General features: G+C 42.6%; 1 protein-coding gene across 2 annotated transcripts; it reads left to right on the top strand.

Moving 5' to 3' along the window:
- Positions 1-111: 111 nt before the first annotated feature.
- On the top strand, positions 112-16,310 carry LOC110530078 (polyribonucleotide nucleotidyltransferase 1, mitochondrial). Of its 2 annotated transcripts, none has more exons than XM_021612876.2 (28): positions 112-338; positions 601-661; positions 756-830; positions 1,044-1,149; positions 1,262-1,311; positions 1,550-1,613; positions 1,703-1,750; positions 1,841-1,954; positions 2,047-2,233; positions 2,376-2,427; positions 2,514-2,571; positions 2,895-2,991; positions 3,066-3,168; positions 3,327-3,397; positions 3,520-3,556; positions 3,660-3,726; positions 3,831-3,920; positions 4,046-4,099; positions 4,178-4,287; positions 4,418-4,489; positions 4,579-4,642; positions 4,744-4,827; positions 4,910-4,993; positions 14,991-15,097; positions 15,265-15,320; positions 15,470-15,548; positions 15,772-15,819; positions 15,902-16,310. In XM_021612876.2, exons 1-28 carry the CDS (start codon positions 220-222, stop codon positions 16,055-16,057), a joined length of 2,313 nt encoding a protein of 770 aa, XP_021468551.1. In that variant the 5' UTR covers positions 112-219; the 3' UTR covers positions 16,058-16,310. The 2 variants fall into 2 exon arrangements, with proteins under 2 accessions (XP_021468551.1, XP_036842087.1); XM_036986192.1 differs by having other exon boundaries at positions 140-342.
- Positions 16,311-16,553: the final 243 nt, after the last annotated feature.

The following is a 16,553-nucleotide window of genomic DNA, read 5'->3' as shown; positions in this document are numbered from 1 at the left end:
TCTGCAAGTCACGGATTGTCCTCCCAGTTACAACGCCTTGTTTTGGAGATGCACAAATAATGTCCTATCAGATATGGTGGAACGTCTTTTGTCCAATCACAGGACACTATTTATTTGTGACGTACTTCCGTGCATGTGATGAACTGTCATGGCAGTAAAATTGTGTAAAGCCTTCATGTTCAATTGAAAAGTATTTCTTATGGTAGTTTGTACTTGAATATGAAACATTTACTGAGGCTTGGGCCCACGCTGGCCAGACTAAATGTGCGGTTGTGCCACCAAAGTGTCTGGAACAGCCATGGAACGATACAAAAAGTGGGTGTGAATTTGGGTGAGAAGTAAGTATACGTCTGACTTAGCTACTTACATAACGTTACACAGTGACAACCGGTCAAGCTTGTGGGCCAACGCTTCAAGTTCATTATTCAACGCAGTGGTGTAGTGGTGTGCATAGTCTGAGTCAGATATATTTATAAGACAGAATATGTATAGAAAATGTGTCCGAATCCTCCTAAATCTGCGTTGCAGTTATGAATGGTCAATTGACTCCCATCAATTCACTCTAACTTCAGATGTGTTCTGATTTCCCCTCTTTTGAAGAAAACTTGAGATCTCAACAGGGAAACTTGCCAGATTTGCAGATGGGTCAGCTGTTGTGCAGGTATAAATCCTAAGCATTTTTTTGAGAGTTTGTAAGTGAATATGCACAAGATGCTCAGACCAGTTACTTGGATGAATTCCACCTCTTTTTACAGCTTGGGGATACAACAGTGATGGTGACAGCTGTCAGCAAAACAAAACCGTCCCCCTCCCATTTTATGCCACTAGTGGTAAGTTAATACTTAATTTTTATTGTAAGTGGGGTCATATCATTTTTTTCAATGCACTTCAAACATATTTAAACACTGATTTTTGTCTTCCATGTGGGATGATTCATTGTGTGTGATAATCTCTTTGGTGTAGTAGGCTATAACATAGTGGTTTTAGGTCCCTTGGAGTGATTCAGGTCCCTTGGCTAGAACGGTGTGTTTTTGATTTGACAGGTGGACTACAGACAGAAAGCAGCTGCTGCTGGTAGAATCCCCACTAACCACTTGCGGCGGGAGTTGGGCACCACTGAAAATGAGATTCTGACTAGTAGGCTAATAGGTGAGAAGATGATTCTAACTACTATGCCTTAACTCTTACTCCAGTTCTATATTATATCTAGTGCAAATGCCATTAGCAGACTTAACTGTATCTCTTTATTGTCTCACCTCAGACAGGGCAATCAGACCCCTTTTTCCTGCTGGTTATTTCTATGACACTCAGGTGAGTCAGTATTTATAGTTATTGTTGTACTTATGTAGGTTCATTACTGATATGTTTTTATTTATTTTACCTTTATTTAACTAGGCAAGTCAGTTAAGAACAAATTCTTATTTTCAATGACGGCCTAGGAACAGTGGGTTAACTGCCTGTTCAGGGGCAGAACGATAGATTTGCACCTTGTTTACACTGTTATTACAAGTTATGCTCTTGATTTTAGTTCTGCGGTGTATATTTTCAGGTCCTGTGTAACCTGTTGGCAGTTGATGGTGTTAATGATCCAGATGTACTGGCTATCAATGGAGGTGAGGAGAGATTGATTTCCTTGTAGAAACATTCACATGATCTTTGTTTGACATCCAGTGATAACATGAACTATTTAACTTCCCTACAGCCTCTGCTGCCCTTACCCTTTCTGACATTCCCTGGAATGGGCCCATTGGTTAGTATCTCTTATAGATCTTTGCCCTTTTGTTTTTCTTCGCCTGTATGAGGCTTTTACTATATGGTTTGTGTTTCGTGGATGTTTTAGGTGCAGTGCGCATTGGCCTGGTGGATGGCGAGTTCCTGGTGAACCCAACACGAAAGCAAATGGCTTCCAGCACTATCAATCTGATAGTGGCTGGAGCACCTCTCAGCCAAGTGGGTTAGTACTGTAGTCCAGCTATATCAGACATCCCTTTTTCCTACAGGATCCTCTCTACCACCCTGAAAAAAATTAAATTTTTTTTGTCTTAGTGATGATCGAGGCATCTGCTGAGAATGTGTTGCAGCAGGACTTCTGTCATGCAGTCAAGGTTGGCGTGAAGCACACACAGCAGATCATATTGGCTATTCAGCAGATGGCCAGAGAAGCGAAAGTGACCAAGCGCACCCCTCCCAAAATATTTTCTGCGCCCGAGGAAATGATTGAATACACACGACAGTAAGACATATTTCTTTCTGACTTGATATATTGAGCACACATGACAGTAAAACATATTTCTTTCTGACTTGATATTTCCCATATTTCTTACGTTTTTTTTTTTTTTTTATGGTTACATGACAGCACACGGTTTTGCTTTCAGATTTGCCTCTGAAAAGGTCTATGCTGTTTTCACAGACTTCACTCATGACAAGGTAAGTATTTATGTCTGGTTGTTTTTGCTATTGTGTTTTGGTGGTACTTTTTCATTCAATAAAATCAGTAACTTATTGTGTTTCAGATTTCCAGAGATGACGCCATTAACAAAGTGCGACTAGAAACAGAGGAACAAATAAAAGGTATGTATCACTGCTATATACAGATGTAGGATCTTAATTTGAGACGGTTTGCTACAGCTGGAAAATAATCCTGCAGAAACAGGAAATGTGAATAATAACTAATGGACATTTTTGTAGGTGTTGATACATTTTTCATGAGGGAAAGTCGAGTCTAATTTCAAAGTGGAAATTACAAAGTTTTACATTTCCTGAATTGCAGGAAAGTTATCCTGCAACAGGGGGACACAAATAAATGTTGTTACAAGATTTTTGCAACATCCAAGGTCTTGTGTGTGTTCGTTTACTGTCTAACCGCCTACATACAGTATGTCTGTTTTCTGTAGAGAAATGTCCTCATGCAGAACCTTATGAGGTGATGGAATCCTTCAACATGGTGTCCAAAGAGGTCTTCCGCAATCTGGTTTTGAATGAATATAGGAGGTAAAAATAATGCATGTCTCAGTAGTATTTAGAAAAGTGTCATTAATGTCATTAATAATGTCCTTGTTTTAAAGGTGTGATGGAAGAAACCTGACTTCATTAAGAAATATTTCCTGTGAGGCAGACATCTTTAAGCCCCTTCATGGGTCTGCACTTTTCCAGAGGGGACAGACACAGGTAGGGATCTGGCGTTATAAAAAAAGTGCTCAGTGTAGGCGTGCTATTCATTTTGGGGACATTGGAAAGTTGAAGAGAGGAGAAATCTGACTTGTTTTGGGTTGTTTGGGTTGTTTATCATTGTATCTAGCCTAGTTAGTAAAGCCTTTTCTGTCTAGGTTCTGTGCTCTGTAACATTTGACTCCTTGGAGTCCAGTATTAAAACAGACATCATTACTACAGCATTAAGGTAAACTTATACATTATTAATTACAGTCCTTTTGAATGCAAGTTTCAAGCAAGTGTGTGTGTGTGTGTGTGTGTGTGTATTTGTATATATGTTAGCTGAAATGAGTTGCTCTCTTTTAACAGTGGAGTCAAAGACAAGAATTTCATGCTTCACTATGAGGTGAGTATCATGTAAATAATAAGGATTCCAGTAGGATTTGCTTATTGGTTTGGTATTGCAGAACAAAATCTGCATGGGCTGAAATTAACTTTTTCTGTTTCAGTTTCCTCCTTACGCAACCAATGAGATTGGAAAGATGAGTGGAATGAACAGAAGAGAGCTTGGTCATGGTTAGTATGTTGGTATGGATTAAAATATGCCCATGGGTAGTGTGTGGGTGGCATGCCTAAGTTCATGTGACTATTTAAATAATATTCTGTTTCTATGTTGACAGGGGCACTGGCGGAGAAGTCTTTGAGACCTGTCATCCCAAAAGACTTCCCCTTCACTATTAGAGTCACCTCTGAGGTTTTGGAGTCTAATGGTGAGTTCTGTGGATGACCTCCATTTTGCTTCTACATTTTTTTAGACCACTTCTTATTATAAGCTTAGTTGCCAAATCTTTGTAATTTCAATGATTGTATGATGAGCGCACTCTCGTTCTCTCAGGTTCCTCGTCGATGGCGTCAGCATGTGGAGGCAGTTTGGCTTTGATGGATGCTGGTACAACACTTAAAACTTTTTACATTTTTGTTGCTGATTCTTTCATTTACAGTGAAACATAGCACTTCTGTGTTCCAGGTGTGCCTATTACATCAGCTGTGGCAGGTGTAGCTATTGGACTCATCTCCAAGGCAAACCCAGAGAAGCCATCGGAAATCCAGGACTACCGAATACTGACTGATATTCTGGTACTCAATATTACTAGTATTTTTCTCACCATTCCTAAAGCGAACTACATTTTCTATGGAATACCACATGTACTATAATCATAAGATCCCCTTTCTGTAGAACTGTTTTATGTGTTTTCTGTCACAACAGGGAATCGAGGATTACCTAGGAGACATGGACTTCAAACTGGCTGGAACAAATAAGGGTATCAATGCCTTACAGGTACTGTAGCTGAACATCCATTGGTTTCTCTCTGCTGTCGTATTTTGTTGACTGTGTTTCTTTTTGCTATAATGTATGCTTCCTCCTAGGCTGATGTGAAGATTCCAGGCTTACCTCTGAAACTTGTAATGGAGGCTATTCAACAAGCCACAGGTGACATGAAAGACATGCCCCATAAATAGCTATCTAGCTATCTATTCATTCTCTAGAGAGATAAATATCGAAGTCACCACCCTCATTTTATATCCTTACAGTTGCCAAGAGGGAGATTTTGGGCATCATGAACAATACCATTGCCAAGCCCAGGGCTAACAGAAAGGAGAATGGTCCGGTTGTCGGTAAGACTCTTGGTTGCTAGTCCTTTTTCATTCCCATTATTTATGTATTTTGCTTTCAAGGTATGTTTCCTGTCTGTTGTAGAAAATGTCAGAGTCCCGGTCTCCAGACGAGCACGCTTTGTTGGGCCAGGGGGCTATAACCTCCGCAGACTACAAGCTCAAACAGGTAACATTTACCCCAACACATTAGCTCTCTTCATCGCTGCATAGTGTATGGCTGGGTCCCCTGTTCCAAAGTGTTATTTTTCCTCCACCTTTTATTTAACCAGGTAGGTTAGTTGAGAACAAGTTCTCATTTACAACTGCGACCTAGCCAAAATAAAGCAAAGCAGTGCGACACAAACAACAACACAGAGTTACACATGGAATAAACAAACATACAGTCAATAGCACAATAGAAAAAGTATATATACAGTGTGTGCAGATGAGGTGAGATAAGGGAGGTAAGGCAATAAATAGGCCATAGTGGCAAAATAATTACAATTTAGCAATTAAACACTGGAGTGATAGAAAAAGATGAATGTGCAAGTAGAGATACTGGGGTGCAAAGGAGCAAAAAAATAAAAAATTAACAGTATGGGGATGAGGTAGTTGGATGGGCTATTTACAGATGGGCTATGTACAGGTGCAATGATCTGTGAGCTGCTCTGACAGCTGGTGCTTAAAGTTAGTGAGGGAGATATAAGACTCCAGTTTCAGTGATTTTTGTAATTCGTTCCAGTCATTGGCAGCAGAGAACTAGAAGGAAAGGCGGCCAAAGGAGGAATTGGCTTTGTGGGTGACCAGTGAAATATACCTGCTGGAGCGCCTGGTGCTATGGTGACCAGCGAGCTGAGATAATGTGGGGCTTTACCTAGCAAAGACTTATAGATGACCTGGGGCCAGTGGGAGACATCATTGATGTCTCCTTCCAGTTCTCTGCTGCCAATGACTGGAACGAACTGCAAAAATCTCTGAAGCTGGAGACTCCCTCACTAGCTTTAAGCACCAGCTGTCAGAGCAGCTCACAGATCACTGCACCTGTACATAGCTTATCTGTAAATAGCCCATCCAATCTACCTCATCCCCATACTGTATTTATTTATTTATCTTGCTCCTTTACACCCCAGTATCTCTACTTGCACATTCATCTTCTGCACACCCTACCACTCCAGTGTTTAATTGCTATATTGTAATTACTTCGCCACCATGGCCTATTTATTGCCTTACCTCTCTTATCCTACCTCATTTGCACATGTTGTATATAGCTATTTCTACTGTATTATTGATTGTATGTTTGTTTATTCCATGTGTAACTCTGTGTTGTTGTATGTGTCGAACTGCTATGCTTTATCTTGGCCAGGTTGCAGTTGCAAATGAGAACTTGTTCTCAACTTGCCTAGCTGGTTAAATAAAGGTGAAAAAGAGAAGAGTCGGCCCGAGAATTGAATCCTGTGGCACCCCCATAGACTGCCAGAGGTCTGGACAACAGGCCCTCCGATTTGACACACTGAACTCTGTCTGAGAAGTAGTTGGTGAACCAGGCGAGGCAATCATTTGAGAAACCAAGGCTGTTGAGTCTGCCAATAAGAATGTGGTGATTGACAGAGTCGAAAGCCTTGGCCAGGTTGATGAATACAGCTGCACAGTATTGTCTCTTATTGATGGCGTTTATGATATCGTTTAGGACCTTGGCGTGGCTGAGGTGCACCCATGACCAGCTCTGAAACCAGATTGCATAGTGGAGAAGGTACGGTGGGATTCAAAATAGTTGGTGATCTGTTTAACTTGACTTTCGAAGACCTTGAAAAGGCAGGGTAGGATAGATATAGGTCTGTAGCAGTTTGGGTCTGGAGTGTCTCCCCTTTTGAAGAGGGGGATGACCGCGGCAGCTTTCCAATCTTTGAGAATCTCAGACGATATGAAAGAGAGGTTGAACAGGCTAGTAATAGGGGTTGCAACAATTGCGGCGGATCATTTTAGAACGAGAGGGTCCAGATTGTCTAGCCCGGCTGATATGTAGGAGTCCATATTTTGCAGCTCTTTCAGAACATCAGCTATCTGGATTTGTATTATTTATATATATATATATTATTTAACCACGTAGGCTAGTTGAGAACAAGTTCTCATTTGCAACTGCGACCTGGCCAAGATAAAGCATAGCAGATGCACATTTTTGCTTGCAAAAGCTAGCCTTAGCTTTCCTAACTTCCTGTGTATATTGGTTCCTTACTTCCCTGAAAAGTTGCATATCAGGGGGGCTATTCAATGCTAATGCAGAACGCCACAGGATGTTTTTTTGCTGGTCAAGGGTAGTCAGGTCTGGATTTGGGTGAAGTAGAAATGGGGGAGGCTTGGGCAAGTTGCTATGGGGGGTGCAGGCTGTTGACTGGGGTAGGGGAAGCCAGGTGGAAAGCATGGCCAGCTGTAGAAAAATGCTTATTGAAATTCTCTATTATCGTGGATTTATGGGTGGTGACGTAGCCTCAGTGCAGTGGGCAGCTGTGAGGAGGTGGTCTTATTCTCCATGGACTTTACAGTGTCCCAAAACTTTTTGGAGTTTGTGGTACAGGATGCAAATTTCTGTTTGCAAAAGCTAGACTTTGCTTTCCTTAACTGCCTGTGTATATTGGTTCCCAACTTCCCTGAAAAGTTGCATATCACGGGGGCTATTAGATGCTAATGCAGTACGCCACAGGATGTTTTTGTGCTGGTCAAGGGCAGTCAGGTCTGGAGTGAACTAAGGGCTATATCTGTTCCTGGTTCTACTTTTTTTTGAATGGGGCATGCTTATTTAAGATGGATGAGGAATAAAAAGAATAACCAGGCATCCTCTACTGACGGAATGAGGTCAAGATCCTTCCAGGATACCCGGGTCAGGTCGATTAGAAAGGCCTGCTCGCTGAAGTGTTTTAGGGAGCGTTTGACAGTGATGAGGGGTGGTCGTTTGACCGCAGACCCATTACGGACGCAGGCAATGAGGCAGTGATCGCTGAGATCCTGGTTGAAGACAGCAGAGGTGTATTTGGAGGGCAGGTTGGTTAGGATGGTATCTATGAGGGTGCCCATGTTTATGGATTTGGGGTTGAACCTGGTAGGTTCATTGATAAATTGTGAGATTGAGGGCATCAAGCCTAAATTGTAGGATGGCCGGGGTGTTAAGCATGTCCCAGTTTAGGTCACCTAACAGCACGAGCTCTGAAGATAGATGGGGGGGGCAATCAATTCACATATGGTGTCCAGGGCACAGCTGGGGCAGAAGGTGGCCTATAGCAAGCGGCAACGGTGAGAGACTTGTTTCTGAAAAGGTGGATTTTTAAAAGTAGAAGCTTAAATTGTTTGGGCACAGACCTGGATAGTAAGACAGAACTCTGCAGGAGATTGCAACTCTGTCTCCTTTGGCAGTTCTATCTTGTCGGGAAATGTTATCGTTAGGGATGGAAATGTACGTTTTTTTGGTGGCCTTCCTAAGCCAGGATTCAGACACGGCTAGGACATCCTGGTTGGCAGGGTGTGCTAAAGCAGCGAATAAAACAAACTTAGGAAGGAGGCTTCTAATGTTAACATGCATGAAATCAAGGCTTTTACGGTTACAGAATTCAACAAATGAGAGCGTCTGGGGAATGGGAGTGGAGATAGGCACTGCAGGGCTTTGATTAACCTCTACATCACCAGAGGAGGAGTAGGATAAGGGTACAGCTAACGGCTATAAGAACTGATCGTCTAGTACGTTCAGAACAGAGAGTAAAAGGAGCAGGTTTCTTGGCGCGGTACAATAGATTCAAGGCATAATGTACAGACAAAGATATGGTACGATGTGAATACAGTGGAGGTAAACCTAGGCATTGAATGACGATGAGAGAGGTATAGTCTCTAGAGACACCATTTAAACCAGGTGAGGTCACCGCATGTGTGGGAGGTGGAACAAATGGGTTAGCTAAGGAATATTGAGCAGGGCTGGAGGCTCTACAGTGAAATAAACTAATCACTAACCAAAACAGCAATGGACAAGACATATTGACATTAGGGAGTAGCTGGGCGAACTGGAGGCACGGCGATTCAGACAGCTAGCGTGGCCGGGGCTAGCAGAATGGCTTTAGAAGGACGTTGCGACGGAGGACGTCTGTTGTAGCCGCCTTGTGCGGTTACGTCGGCAGACCATTTGTGATGGATCAGCAGGGCTCCGTGTAGTAAAAGGGTCCAGGCCAATTGGAAAAATGGGTATAGTAGCTCAAGAAATTGGCTGATGGACCTCTTCAGCTAACAGTCCGATATGCTCTAGACAGCTAGCGGGCTGCGGCTAGCAGATGAGCATTCAGGGGACGTTGCGACGGACGAGCCTGTTGAAACCCCCCCCCCCCCCCCTAGATTACGTCGGTAATCCAGTCGTGATGAATCGGCGGGACTCCGTATCGGCAGTAAAAGGGGTCCAGGCCAATTGGCAAAATAGGTATTGTGCATAGTGTATGGTGGGAAATCTGTTGCAAAGTATTCCCACGCATAATATATACAGTTGAAGTCTACATAGACCTTAGCCAAATACATTTAAACTCAGTTTTTCACAATTCCTGACATTTAATAGTAGTAAAGATTCCCTGTCTTAGGTCATTTAGGATCACCATTTTATTTTAAGAATGTGAAATGTCAAAAAAGTAGAGCGAATGATTTATTTCAGCTTTTTTCTTTCATCACATTCCCAGTGGTCAGAGGTTTACATCGACTCAATTAGTATTTGGTAGCATTGCCTTTAAATATTTTCACTTGTGTCAAATGTTTCGAGTTGCCTTCCACAAGCTTCCCACAATAAGTTGGTTGAATTTTGGCCCATTCCTCCTGACAGAGCTGGTGTAACTGAGTCAGGTTTGTTGGCCTCCTTGCTCGCACACGCTTTTCAGATGTGCCCACAAATTTTCTGTAGGATTGAGGTCAGGGCTTTGTGATGGACACTCCAATACCTTGACTTTGTCCTTAAGCAATTTTGCCACAACTTTGGAAGTATGCTTGGGGTCATTGTCCATTTGGAAAACCCATTTGCGACCAAGCTTGAACTTCCTGACTGATGTCTTGAGATGTTGCTTCAATATATCCACAACATTTTCCTTCCTCATGATGCCATCTATTTTGTGAAGTGTACCAGTCCCTCCTGCAGCAAAGCACCCCCACAACATGATGCTGCCACCCCCGGGCTTCACGCTTGGGATGGTGATCTTCGGCTTGTTTTTTATGGCGGTTTTGGAGCAGTGGCTTCTTCCTTGCTGAGCGGCCTTTCAGGTTATGTCAATATAGGACTCGCTTTACTCTGGATATAGATACTTCTGTACCTGTTTCCTCCAGCATCTTCACATCTTTGCTGTTGTTCTGGGATTGATTTGCACTTTTCGCACCAAAGTACGTTAATCTCTAGGAGACAGAACGCGTCTCCATCCTGAGCGGTATGATGGCTGCATGGTCCCATGGTGTTTATACTTGCGTACTATTGTTTGTACAGATGAACGTGGTACCTTCCGGCATTTGGAAATTGCTCACAAGAATTAACCGGATTTGTGGAGGTCTACAATTATTTTTCTGAGGTCTTGGCTGATTTCATTTGATTTTCCCATGATGACAAGCAATGAGGCACTGAGTTTGAAGGTAGGCCTTGAAATACATCCACAGGTACACTCAATGAGCTATATACGGCCATAAGCAAACAGGAAAATGCTCATCCAGGGGCAGCACTCCTTGTGGCTGGAGACTTTAATGCAGGGAAACTCAAATTTGTTCTACCTAATCTCTACTAGCATGTTAAATGTGTAACCAGAGGGGAAAAAAACTCTGGAGCACCTTTACTCCACACACAGATGCGTACAAAGCAATCCCTCGCCCTCCATTTGGCAAATCTGACTATAATTATATCCTCCTGATTCCTGCTTACAAGCAAAAATTAAAGCAGGAAGCACCAGTGACTCGGTCAATAAGAAAGTGTTCAGATGAAGCAGATGCTAAGCTACAGAACTGTTTTGCTAGCACAGACTGGAATATGTTCCGTGATTCTTCCGATGGCATTGAGGAGTACACCACATCAGTCACTGGCTTCATAAATAAATGCATCGATGACGTCGTCCCCACAGTACATACCAGAATCCATGGATTACATGCAACCTCTGCACTGAGCTAAAGGGTAGAGCTGCCGCTTTCAAGGAACGGGACTCTAACCCAGAAGATTTTAAGAAATCCCGCTATGCCCTCCGATGAACCGTCAATACAGGGGTTAAGATTGAATCGTACTACACCGGCTCTGACGCTCGTTGGATGTGGCAGGGCTTGCAAACTATTACAGACTACAAAGGGAAGCACAGCCACGAGCTCCCCAGTAACACGAACCTACCAGACAAGCTAAATTACTTCTATGCTCACTTCGAGGCAAGTAACACTGAAACATGCATGAGAGCACTAGATGTTCCGGATGACTGTGTGATCACGCTCTCCATAGTAATACCTTCTTAACAGGTCAACATTCACAAAGCCGCAGGGCCAGATGGTTTAGCAGGACGTGTACTCCGAGCAACTGGCTAGCATCTTCACTGACATTTTCAACCAACTGAGTATGTAATACCAATATGTTTCAAGCAGACCACCATAGTCCCTGTGCCCAAGATCACTTAAGATAACATGACTACCGACCAGTAGCACTCACGTTTGTAGCCATGAAATGCCTTGAAAGGCTGGTCATGGCTCACATTAACACTATTATCCCAGAAACTCTAGACCCACTCCAATTTGCATACTGCCAAAACAGATCCAAAGATGATGCAATCTCTATTGCACTCAACATTGCCCTTTCCCACCTGGACAAAATGAACACTTGTGTGAGAATGCTATTCATTGACTACAGCTCAGCGTTCAACACCATAGTACCCTCAAAGCTCATCACTAAGCTAAGGATCCTGGGACTAAACACCTCCTTCTGCAACTGGATCCTGGACTTCCTGATGGGCCGCCCCAGGTGGTAAGGGTAGGGAACAACACATCCGCCACGCTGATCCTCAACACGGGGGCCCCTCAAGGGTGTGTGCTCATTCCCCTCCTGTATTCCCTGTTCACTCATGACTGCATGGCCAGGCACGACTCCAACACCACCATCAAGTTTGCCGATGACAACAACGAGACAGCCTATAGGGAGGAGGTCAGAGACCTGGCCGTGTGGTGCCATTTCAACAACCTCTCCCTCAACGTGATCAAGACCAAGGAGATGATTATGGACTACAGGAAAAGGAGGACCGAGCGCACCCCTATTCTCATCGACGGGGCTGTAGTGAAACAGGTTGTGAGCTTCAAGTTCCTTGGTGTCCACATCACCAACAAACTATCATGGTCCATACACACGAAGACAGTCATGAAGAGGGCAAAACAAAGCCTATTCCAGGTCAGGAGACTGATTTTAAGATTTGCATGGGTCCTCAAATCCTCAAGGTTCTACAGCTGCACCTGACCGCAAGGCACTACAGAGGGTAGTGTGTACAGCCCAGTACATCACTGAGGACAAGCTTCCTGCCATCCAGGACCTCTATACCAGATGGTGTTAGAGAAAGGCCCTAAAAATGGTCAGACTCCAGCCACCCAGTCAGACTTATCTCTGCTACGGCAAGCGGTACGGGAGCACCAAGTCTAGGTCCAGAAGGCTTCTTAACAGCTTTTACCCCCAAGCCGTAAGACTCCTGAACAGCTAATCAAAGGGTTACCCAGACCCCTCTTTTACGCTGCTGCTACTCTGTTTATAATCTATGCATAGTCACTTTAACTCTACCTGCATACCTCGACTACCCAGTGCCCCTGCACATTGACTCTGTACCGGTACCCCTTGTATATAGCCTCTTGTCATTTGACTGTTGCTGTTTTAATTATTTGTTGCTTTTATTTTCAATTTTTATTAACTTGAGGCATTGTTGGTTAAGGGCTTTAAGTAAGCATTTCACATTCTACACCTGTTGTTTTCGGCGTATGTGACAAATAACATTTGATTTGTCGTGACAAGGTAGTATTGGTATACAGAAGATTGGTATACAGAACATATTTTGGTAAAAGATGAAGGTCATATTATGGCAAGAACAGCTCAAATTAGCAAAGAGAAACGAAAACCCATCATTACTTTAAGACATGAATGTCAGTCAGGGTGGAAAATGTCAAGACCTTTGAAAGTTTCTTCAAGTGCAGTTGCAAAAGCCATCAAGCTCTATGATCTAACTGGACCGCTACAGGAAAGGAAGACCCAGAGTTACCTCTGCTGCAGAGGATACATTCATTAGGCTTACCAGCCTCAGATTGCAGCCCAAATAAATGCTTCACAGAGTTCAAGTAACAAACACATCTCAACATCAACTGTTCAGAGGAGACTGTGTGAATCAGGTCTTCGTGGTCAAATTGCTGCAAAGAAACCACTACTAAAGGACACCAAAATCTGTCCTTTGGTCTGATGAGTCAAAATGTGAGTTTTTTTTGTTCCTACCGCCGTGTCTTTGAGACAGAGTAGGTGAATGGATTATCTCTGCATGTGTGGTTCCACCGTGAAGCACGGAGGAGGAAGTGTTATGGTGTAGGGCTGCTTTGCTGGTGACACTGTCAGTGATTTTATTTAAAATTCAAGCTACAATTAAACCAGCATGGCTAACACGGCATTCTGCAGTGATACGCCATTATAATTCCACTTAGTGGGAATATAATTTGTTTTCCAACAGGACAATGACCAAACACACCTCCAGGCTGTGGTAGGGCTATTTGACCAAGGAGAGTGGTGGAGTGCTGCATCAGATGACCTGGCCTCCACAATCACCCGACCTCAACCCAATTAAGATGGTTTGGGATGAGTTGGACTGCAGAGTGAAGGAAAAGCAGCCAAAAAGCGCTTAGCATATGTGGGAACTTCAAGACCGTTGGAAAAGTATTCCAGGTGAAGCTGAGTGAGAGAATGCCAAGAGTGTGCAAAGCTGTCATCAAGGCAAAGCTTGGCTACTTTGAAGAATCTCAAATATATTTTGATTTGTTTAAAACTTTTTGGGGGTTACTACATGATTCCATGTGTGTTATTTCATAGTGTTGATGTCTTCACTATTATTCTACAATGTAGAAAATAGTCAACATAAAGAACCCGTGAATGTGTACGTGTGTTCAAACTTTTGATTGTGTGTTTTTTAAAAATATATAAAAAACGTCCCTTTTTCAGGACCCTGTCTTTCAAAGATAATTCTTAAAAATCCAAATAACTTAACAGATCTTCATTATAAATGGTTTAAACACTAGTTGTCATTATTTGGCAATCTCAACACTGTGCGTTACAGGGGAGACCTCCTCCCTCATGTGGTACCCTTCCTGCAGGCTCATCCTGACGTGACCCTCCAGCATGACAATGCCACCAGCAATACTGCTCGTTCTGTGCGTGATTTCCTGCAAGACAGGAATGTCCGTGTTCTGCCATGGCCAGCGAAGAGCCTAGATCTCAATCCCATTGAGCACGTCTGGGACCTGTTGGATCGGAGGGTGAGGGCTAGGGCCATTCCCCCCCAGAAATGTCTGGGAACTTGCAGGTGTCTTGGTGGAATAGTAGGGTAACATCTCACAGCAAGAACTGGCCAATCTGGTGCAGTCCATGAGGAGGAGATGCACTGCAGTACTTAATGCAGCTGGTGGCCACACCAGAAACGGACTGTTACTTTTGATTTTGACACCCCCTTTGTTCAGGGACACATTATTCAATTTATGTTAGTCACATGTCTGTGGAACTTGTTCAGTTTGTCTCAGTTGTTGAATCTTATGTTCATACAAATATTTGTTAAAATATGTTAATTAAGTTTGTTGAAAAACACAGTTGACAGTGACAGGATGTTTGTTTTTTTTGCTGAGTTTATATGTTCAAAAGTTTGGGGTCACTTAAATGTCCTTGTTTTTGAAAGAAAAGCACATTTTGTGTCCAATAAAATAACATAAAATTGATCAGAAACAGTGTAGACATTGTTAATGTTGTAAATGACTATATATATATGCAATCGTATACAAATGTAAGCAAGGTTTAAAATCATTGTTTTAGTCAAATGCTATGTCTGTTTGCACTCAAGAAAAAATCTGCCTGCTGCTGAATCTAGTTGATGATCCCTGGTGTATGGGGAGATTACAGGTTGTTGTGTGTGTGGTTGTTTTGTGTCATTGGATAGGTGTGACGATAAGCCAGGTGGATGAGGAGACCTTCTCTGTGTTTGCACCTACTCCTGGTGCCATGAATGAAGCCCAGGAGTTCATCACAGAAATCTGCAAAGATGATGTGAGTCCAACCTAGTCTAATTCCACTGTATTGCCAAATTTCTTACAATTCCTCATTTTTATTTACTCCTCATTAAACATAATTGTACTATATTCTCCAAAAAGGCAGTACTTACCCACATCAGTACTGATATGAATCTGAGGATGTATTTTTTTTCTTCCTCTCAGCAAGAGCAGCAGCTGGAGTTTGGTGCTGTTTACACTGCCACCATCATGGAAATAAGGTACACACTGCTGCGTTATTGGGGGCTGCTGTTTCATCTGTGATGCAGTCAAGTTTTTAAAATGTTTGTTCCATTGATTGATTTAAATATTGGATTGCTGAACAGGTAGCTTCATGACTTGCTGCACTTCTGTCTCCTTTCCTCCACAGGGACATTGGTGTCATGGTGAAGCTGTATCCCAATATGAGTGCTGTTCTGCTCCATAACTCTCAGCTGGACCATAAACGGGTAAGAGTCCCAGAATACCATGCAGGGATTACAGGAACTTCAACATGTATTACGTTTTACAGATGTTACCAGTTTGGAAAGGGCTGCATGTGTTGGCTTGTTTTCAGTTATATTTACAATAAGTTGTAATTTGTGTGATTTTAAAAAGTAATCCATTAATAAACAATGTTTCAGCTAATATTGTTGGCAGAGTGAAATAATTGTACATGTTGAATTTGTCCAGATAAAACACCCAAGTGCTATTGGATTAGAGGTTGGACAGCAGATTCAGGTATGTATTGCAGTCTTCTGACCTTCTTAATTTGCTTGACTTCTTGACTAATATTCTTTCTTTGATGGAATGCTATCAACAGGTTAAATACTTTGGGCGAGACCCAACAGATGGAAGAATGAGGCTTTCAAGGAAAGTGTTACAATCTCCAGCAGCAACAGTTGTTAAGACACTGAGTGAGAAACAGAGCATCACCATGGGCACAGGGAATGGCCAAGCAACCAGCAACTCGTCTTGACTCCCCTTATCCTCCTAGACACGGACCAACTGTCCAGTCGCCATCCACAGTCTATTTACCCTGACTTCTCTGAACTACCATTTGTCATTTACTCACCAACATCCTCCAAGCACTGGTTGCTGTACTCTCATTCTCTGTTGATTTCAGCAATGATATCAGCTTGGTGGTCATAGGATTTTGAGTTGTCAAATAACAATATGCTGTCAGTTTGTTTATCTATTTTATACAATGAATAATAAATATGTAAACTAAACATTCCATTGTTTTACATTCACTTGACTTGAACCTGTGGCTCATGCCATATTCCAATATTATACCTACTCATTGTTAGTACTACAATATTTAGTTGGCTGTTTAAATTGAAATCAACAGCATTCTTTTCCCTATATTGTAAGCAAAGCAGAGACTGACAGGTCTGTATTCCAACCATATCGAAACCATTACAGCATTAACGCCATAGTACTGGTTTCCGTAGCCCCTCAGAGGAGACCCCGCA

Source organism: Oncorhynchus mykiss, chromosome 1 (assembly GCF_013265735.2).
Source record: "Oncorhynchus mykiss isolate Arlee chromosome 1, USDA_OmykA_1.1, whole genome shotgun sequence".
Taxonomy (NCBI): domain Eukaryota; kingdom Metazoa; phylum Chordata; class Actinopteri; order Salmoniformes; family Salmonidae; genus Oncorhynchus; species Oncorhynchus mykiss.
The sequence above is the reverse complement of the archived record's forward strand: the minus strand, read 5'-3'. Positions and strand labels throughout refer to the sequence as shown.

What these genes read in the sequence shown, in the direction of transcription:
- LOC110530078 (XM_021612876.2), top strand. Translation starts at nt 220, where the DNA reads ATGAAACATTTACTGAGGCTTGGGCCCACGCTGGCCAGACTAAATGTG. An exon ending in AACAGAGGAACAAATAAAAG is followed by an intron (nt 2,572 to 2,894) that starts GTATGTATCACT and finishes TGTTTTCTGTAG; the next exon opens with AGAAATGTCCTCATGCAGAA. An exon ending in TCCAGAGGGGACAGACACAG is followed by an intron (nt 3,169 to 3,326) that starts GTAGGGATCTGG and finishes TTTTCTGTCTAG; the next exon opens with GTTCTGTGCTCTGTAACATT.